Genomic DNA, 7,414 nt, shown 5'->3' with positions numbered 1-7,414 from the left:
TGCAGTTGGCTGGATTCTTTTCTCTGACTCAGTACCTTCCCTCTTGGACATTTCAGAAGAGCACTGTGTATCCGTAGCCTATCATGTCCACAGCCCTTCCACAGAAGACGTGTTAGAGAGCTATCCACAGAAAAATCCCAAATAAATGTGGCACAAAGATGTCCAGTGTTCCTTGTTGGTCTGGTTTTACCCCTAAGATCTTATTACTCTGGGCTTGCTCCAGAATACATTTCATGGGAAAGCCCTGAAGCTAGAAAAGTCTCAAGACCATTGTGAGAAGCCATTAAAGGGAATCCATGTAAAGTTAGATGTAATGAGAAAAGAAATGGACTTGGAGAAGCTCATGACTTCAGTCAGTTAATGGAAGGGCTGGATCTTGAGGGAGAACAGGGCTTGTCATGTCCTGGCCCATTCTCCCTGAACCTCAGCAGGTCCCACCCCCCACCAAAAGACATTCTGGCAGGACGGTCCTTCACACTGTTACCCATTGCTGATGGTTTCCCCCTTCCAGCTTAACGTGATCCAAAATTAGAGTAATATACTTAAGAATACATGCGTACTTTTCTTTGAAAATACTATATCCATATAATAACACTGAAGACAGCAGTAGGAAGTGCACACTCCACTAGAAGAAGCACTCATTCTCTAAGAATACAAAGCTGGTATCATGCTAATGTGCCATGGATGGATCTCACTAACCCATGGGCAAGTGCGAGCAAGAATAGTGACATTTTGCCAGGAATTTAACAGAGTTTTTATAAAAATAAATACACAGTTTGTAAATTAAAGTCAGTTTAATTGGCCCAAATATAACTTAGATATCATTAAATATTACTTCAGTAAGTTTGTGTTTTAAATTATTAAAAGCATCTCTCTTTAGATATCATAATAAATAACTATCGCACTGTCCATGGGGAAGGTCAGAGGAAATAAATGTAATTTTTCTGGAACTTTCAGCCTAGACGTGAAGGTTCAAGGATGCTGAGTTCGAGACTTCTGATCCAAGTGGTTCATGGAGTCCTTAACCCACTTCTCCTTGGGGTCAGCACAGAGCTCCTTATCCAGTACAGTTCTGAAGCTGTGGAGGAGAGGACATCATTAGACAAGGAGCTCTGAGGGTTCTATTCAGAGCATGACCTATTGGTCCTAGGCCTCTTCTACTCCTCCACAGATGAGGAGGCAGGAGAGAAGATTGGGAAAGGTGAAAGGAGGACTCAGGAAGAAGCTCTGTTCTTGCTCTCCTAGCTAAATCTCTCCAGTCTCCTGGCTAAATGAATTGGGTGCAATTTCTCTAAATTGATGGATGTATGGGTTCTCTAAGGGGATCAGTTTTCCTAGGTGAGGAGGGGACCAGACCAGTAAGATGCTATATCTGTTTGACTTAAGACCATGAGTCCAGACTCCTGTCACTTGCTCTTCAAATAGGAAATTTGTCTGGAGTGCTGGGCACGGCCAACTTACATCACAGCTTCCCGGGGACACTGGCTGCTTGTGATTTTCCTGTAGCTCTTTAGCCTCCGAATGTGGATCTTCTGCTTAGCGACATTATAACAGCAGGTGACTGGGGTGAACACTGAATCTGAAAATAATTTTGCAAAGGGACAGTTAGGAGACCTTGCAGGGTATTCTCACAAGGGAAGGAAGAATGCTGGACTGTATCTAAGAGTTACAGATCCCAACTTCTATATCTAGAACCCAGTCACCGAATATTACAGAATATGTCCTTGCTGTTAACTATGTATGGAAAAAATTCCCATCAATTTCTGACACAGGCAAAGAAGTTCTAAGAATTGGCTGTCCATCACTTTGTTGCTGTGGGCTTAGAGTTTAAGAAGCCTCCCCAGTATCCACATGTGGCTGCTTCTCTTGAAGCACTCTGAACCATGACCCACAAATTCTTCTTTAAGCCATCATATCTGTCACTCCTCTATTGCTGAGATGTCATTCTCACCACAGAGCCACACTGAGTCACCTCTCCAAAGAAGGAGAGGGCGATATCTGTAGTGGCTGCATTCAGCATCTTGTCCCAGAGCTGGTGTCATGAGACATCACAGGGCCTGGCTTCAGTGCTCTGAGCACTTGGCTCTGGCTCACTATGTCACTGGCTCAATGACTCTTTTTAATTTCTCTTATAACCTGAATCTCTCCATCTTCAAAACTGCAGATTATGCAGCAGCTCTGGAGTGTGCTGAGAGAGGAAGCCTTACCTGGTCCAGCCAACACCTGTGGGCTGATGGCGGCAGCTATGAGCAGAAGGCAAAGAAGGGTGGAGATCTTCATGTTGAGGCCAAAGGCTTTGGAATGAGAGCTGGAGGACTCAGGAGCCAGTGTCACCGTCTCTGCTCCTCTGGAAGCTCCATCTGACTTTTATAAGAAGCAAGGAGCCTGGTAGGATCCTACAGAAGGATGAAGTAAGAGCCTCAGAATTGTGCTGAGTAGGCATTGGGACCCCAGGGGTGATTTCCTCACAGCCAAAGGGAAGCTGTATGGTTTCTGTCTACTGCCAGTTTAGACTGTAAAACAGGGAGGGAAAGGTATTCAGCTGAGGCCAGCAACATGGGGGGAGTGACCTCATTGGATAGGGGTTCTCCTTTCTTTGAAATGGAAAACTCATCTTTACTGAAGAAAGAAAGGAAAGGAAACGAAACTAGAAATCACAGTGGAGTAAAGAGAGGCCAGGGCCTGCCTCTTGGAGGGTGTCAGGAAGTTGGAGATAATGAATGCTAAGTTTGCCTCAGGCCTCTATTACACTAGGCTACGGCTATCCTAAATTGGATGGGCTCCTCAGAACTTAGTTAGGCCCCTGAAGAAATGGCAAGGTCATTCAGACTTTCCCAGACTTCTTCTTTTCCTCATTTTTCTCTTCCTTCTGTTACCACAAATGTAACAGGTCCAGCTTTGTACATGTTAGGCATATATGCTACCACAGGATAGGCATGTACACTACCACATGCTAAGCATTAACATGTAGTGTACATTAACATTAGTGTACATTCATGCTACAGCTGAATGCCCGGTACTTCTTTCTGCTCTCTCTGTCCCTCTGTCTCTGTCTCTCTCTTTCATCATTTATTCCATTTCTCTTTTGAGATAGGGTTTACTTAGTTGCCCAACCAGCCTTGAACTAATTTTGTAGAACAGGCTGGCCTCGAACTTGTGACCCTACTGTCTTGATTTTCCAGATAGCTGGGTTTATAGAATTGCATCATTATATTTAACTCATTGTCTCAAAGTCTCAAAGTCCTAGAGTCTTAGAGAACTGGCTGGCACATGCTGATTCTGTAGTTGATGTGACTTTAAGCGGGTGGGATCCTGCATTAAGGGAGATCACGTAGTGGAAGGATTCCACAGTGGAGTTGATTCCACAGTGAAGAGGATCCCGTAGTGAGTAAAAAAATCTAGCAGTGGGTGGGGATGTGGTCCTTCGGTTGTGGGAATCCTGCAGGGGAGGATCCAGTAATGGGTAATATCATTCAGTAGGTGAACTCTGCACTGGGAAGGGACGGTCTTATAGTGAAGAGATCCTGGAGTGGGCGTGTCCTGCATATGGGAAACTCCTGCAATGGAGGGAAACCTGCAGTGGAGTTGATTCTGCAGTGGGTGATTCTTCCCAAGTGAAATCATTTAGAGAAGCCCATGCTTTCATGAAGAGTCTGGAAGTTCGGGTCTGTTTGCTAATGGCTTCCAAGGCCTTTCACTACACACCATGGAGGAGAGGTCACTGGAAGATGGGAAGGGAGGCCAGGATGTAAATTGCTGGCCTCATCTGTCTCTCACCACTCACGTTCCCTCACCACTGGAAGCAAATATTACAGCACTTCTAGGCTGGCTCACTTTTCTAAGCAACATTACATGTTGGGTTCCTCTATGACAGCATTTGTACATTAGTAGCTTACTCACTACTTTTTGAAGATTAATTTATGCTTTCTTAAGGCAAAATATGTATACCATGAAATTATATTCTTTTTTTTTTCTTTTTTTCGGAGCTGGGGACCGAAACCTGGGCCTTGCGCTTGCTAGGCAAGCGCTCTACCACTGAGCTAAATCCCCAACCCCCCATGAAATTATATTCTTAACCATGAAGTGTGCAGTTCACATGGGCTTGCAATCAGTCTTCGTGACTCTATTTTGTCAACCAAATTCTACGTTCGATAAAGCAGCCCTATCCTCACCTGCTCCCTGATCTTCCTCATGGCTCATCCCCCAACAGCAACCACCATTATTTTTCCCTTCTGTGATTTCAGCTCCCTCACCTCACGTAAACTGACGGACAATGTGTCAAATTTTCTTCAACTGCATTATTTTATTTAGCACAATACCTTCAAGGAGCTTCTATGTTTTGCCCATATCATAATTGTTCCTTTTCTTGCAGGCCTTGTAAGGTTCCACACTAGGTAGACCACACAGCATGCTTATCCATGAACACCCAGCTACTTTTTATGCTTCTGTCATAAGTAATATTTCAACTGCATGGGTGGGCAAGAGTCTCACCAACACCTGCTTTCAATGTCTTTGAGTAAATAACCAGAAGTGGTATAATGGCTGGATTCTACTGTAATTACGTATTTGTTTATTTTGAGGAGCTAACTACCCTACTTTCCCACAGAGCTGTTCTATTTGACAGTCTGAGCAGCCACCCCCAAGACTCCACTCCCTCCACATCCTTGAGACACTTGCTACAGTCTCCTCTAGTAGACATCTTAGTAGATGGGAAGTAGTCAGCCATCACGATATTTGTTTTCATTTCTGTACTGTTTACTGGTGATGAACTTATTCCTCTGGACTTTTCAGCTGTTTGTATACTTCCTTTGGAGAAATGCTCTGTCCATGTTGGACTCAAGTCATTAATTTCTGTTGAGTTGCAGTTATTCTCTAGATACAAATTCATTACAACATGCAATACTTCTTCCTTTTTCTCAGATGGCGTTTTCATTTTGCTGACGCTGTCCTTTGATGCTGGAAACACTTTAGTTACCACAACGTTTAACTTGTGGGCTTTTTGTCACCCATGACTTGAGAGCCATAGTCAGAAATTCGTTGTTGTCGGCATTGGGAAGCTTTGTCCTGTGTTGACTTCTAAGTGTTTTGTTGATTTGGATCTTAATTTACATCTTTGATACATTTGGAGTTAAGTATTAATACGGTGCTGGGAAAGGGTCCAAGTTTATTCTTCTGCATGAGATATTCAATCTTCCCAGAACTATTTCCTGGAGGGAAAACAACAGATTACTCTTGCCATTCTTCTTAAAAAACCATTGGACCATTTGGCTGGAATTTATTTCTGGGACCTCTGTCCTGCTTCATTGAACTGTGTCCCCTGTTGTGTCAACACCACACTCAGTTTTAGTTACTGAGAGTTAGTAGCCAAACTTGAATTCAAGATTATAGGCACTATTTAGGGTTCACTGATATTTTGATTGTATTTTAGGATGTGGACATCTATTTCTGCTGAATGAGTTACTGGGATTTGAGTCTGTAGATGACTGTAGGACGTATTTACATCTTAACAAAACTGTCCTCTGACCCATGAACCTGAAGTATATTTTCCTTACTTCACATCTTCATTTTATTTTAAGCTGTGTTTGCTAACTTCGTTGTATAGTCCCAACATCTTCCTTCATTCTTATTTCTCCCTCTTTTGAGACTATTATGAATGCAATTGCTTTCAAAATTCCCTTTTCAACAACTCATTGCTGTAGTAAAGAACTGTAGGAGATGTGTGTTGCCTTTACAGTGTGCATATGATTGGTTTCGTCTTTTCATTAATTATTAATTAATTAATTAACTTTAATTCATTAATTAACTTTATATCCTAATATCATCCTTCCTCTCCTCCCAGTTCCACCCTCACGATTTCCACCCTCCTATTCTCCTCAGGGAAGGGGAGTCTCCCCTTGGGTACTACCCCACCCTAGGATGTGTAGCCCTGGCAGGACTAAACCTATCCTCTCCCACTGAGGCCCGATGAATCAGTCCAGCTACAGGAAGGGCATTCAGTGGCAGGTAACAGAGTCAGAGACAGCCCCTACTTCGATTGTTAGGAGACTCACATGAAAACCAAGCTGCACATGTGTGTAGGATGATGTCATACAGGTGAGGCAGGTACAAGATAGAAAGAGGCCTGTTATTGGACGAGAAGGAAGGATGGGCAGGAGAAAAGCTTGAGGGAAGAGGAGACTGTAACAAAAGGAGACAGGAGACTGGAGGAGAAGCCACCGAGAGAACATGGAGGCTGATGTTAAGATTCCATGCTGCACCTTTACAGGTTGTTATGAATGTTCTTAAGGGACGGATGTGTACAGGGCTTTGTATGTTTAGGTGGGCAATTATATCTTATCAGAGGTTATCATGTCGTGTGTTTATTCATGTGCAGATTTAAGTATAAGAGAGTGTATGGCAGCTAGAGACACTGGGCCACCAAGGAGTTGGGATGTGTGTTTCTGGCAAGGTGCCGGATCTAGAGGGGGTAAAAGAAAACTGTTTAATATAATTTTACAGTGACACATGTGCTACTAATTATCTAGGGGGTCTAGGTCCCGGCCCTGCATCCTTTTTGGCTGATGGTTCAGTCTCTGTGAACTCCCACAGGCCTGTGGTTAGTTTACTCTGTAGGCTTTCTTGTGGTGTCCTTGACCCCTCTGTCTCACTCAATCCTATTACCCATTCTTCTACAAGACTCTTCCCAACTCCTCCTGTTGTTAGGCTGTGGGTCTTTGCATCTGCTTCCACGCATTGCTGGATGAAGCCTCTCAGGAGACAGTTATCTAGTCTCCTGTCTGCAAGCAGAGCAGGGTATCACTAATAGTATCCGGGGTTGGCTCTCTCCCATGGAGTGGGTTTCAACTTGTGCCAGTCATTGGTTGGCTGTTCCCTCAATCTCTGCTCCATCTTTCTTCCTGAGTTTTATTGTAAAATTCTAACCTTTCTATATGTGTGAAACTTGTAGGCGACTTTTAAGAACTCTCCACATAGTTTTCGTATGATCCTCTTTTAGATAAATGTTTTTGCAGAAAATTCCTTCCAATCTGTGACTTACCATTTGCTCAGCAGTATCTTTCACAGAGTGGAAGGGTTTTTATGTTTGTTTGTTTGTTTTCATGAAATCTAATTTATCAGTTGTTTGCTTGTAGTGTGTACTTTTGATGTTGTGTCTTTCAAGTTAATACCAAAAACACAGTCAGCTATTTTTCCCATTTTATCTCCTAGAAGTCATTTTTATTGACTGAGGTTGTCATACCTGAATTCCATTTGATCATGCCCACATTCCATTTCCTACCTCCATTAGCCACCCTCCTAGCTCGACCACCACTGTCTCCTCTCAGTTTCATATGTTCTCTGTCTTTTAAAACCTATGGTGTGCACAGTGCTGTATAGTCTGAATTTTAAGTGGTAGATACACTTATGTCTGTGATTC

The 7,414-nt window shown here is 43.1% G+C and overlaps 1 protein-coding gene and 1 long non-coding RNA gene across 2 annotated transcripts in view; one reads left to right on the top strand and one right to left on the bottom strand.

Annotated features, from left to right (window-relative positions):
* Positions 1–780: 780 nt before the first annotated feature.
* Ccl12 (C-C motif chemokine ligand 12) lies at positions 781–2,331 on the bottom strand. The gene is made up of 3 exons (NM_001105822.1): positions 2,208–2,331; positions 1,462–1,579; positions 781–1,078 (listed from the first exon to the last, which is right to left on the bottom strand). The coding sequence occupies exons 1-3, from the start codon at positions 2,278–2,280 to the stop codon at positions 973–975; spliced, it is 297 nt and encodes a 98-aa protein (NP_001099292.1). The 5' UTR covers positions 2,281–2,331; the 3' UTR covers positions 781–972.
* The window catches only part of LOC148003005 (uncharacterized), a 54,607-nt gene continuing 49,202 nt past the window's right edge, over positions 2,010–7,414 (top strand). The window contains exon 1 of the long non-coding RNA XR_015631882.1: positions 2,010–2,411. This is a non-coding gene — a long non-coding RNA (uncharacterized LOC148003005). The remainder of the gene's footprint in view (positions 2,412–7,414) is intronic.

The sequence above is a fragment of the Rattus norvegicus genome, chromosome 10, assembly GCF_021556685.1.
Source record: "Rattus norvegicus strain SHRSP/BbbUtx chromosome 10, alternate assembly SHRSP_T2T, whole genome shotgun sequence".
NCBI lineage: Eukaryota > Metazoa > Chordata > Mammalia > Rodentia > Muridae > Rattus > Rattus norvegicus.
The sequence above is the reverse complement of the archived record's forward strand: the minus strand, read 5'-3'. Positions and strand labels throughout refer to the sequence as shown.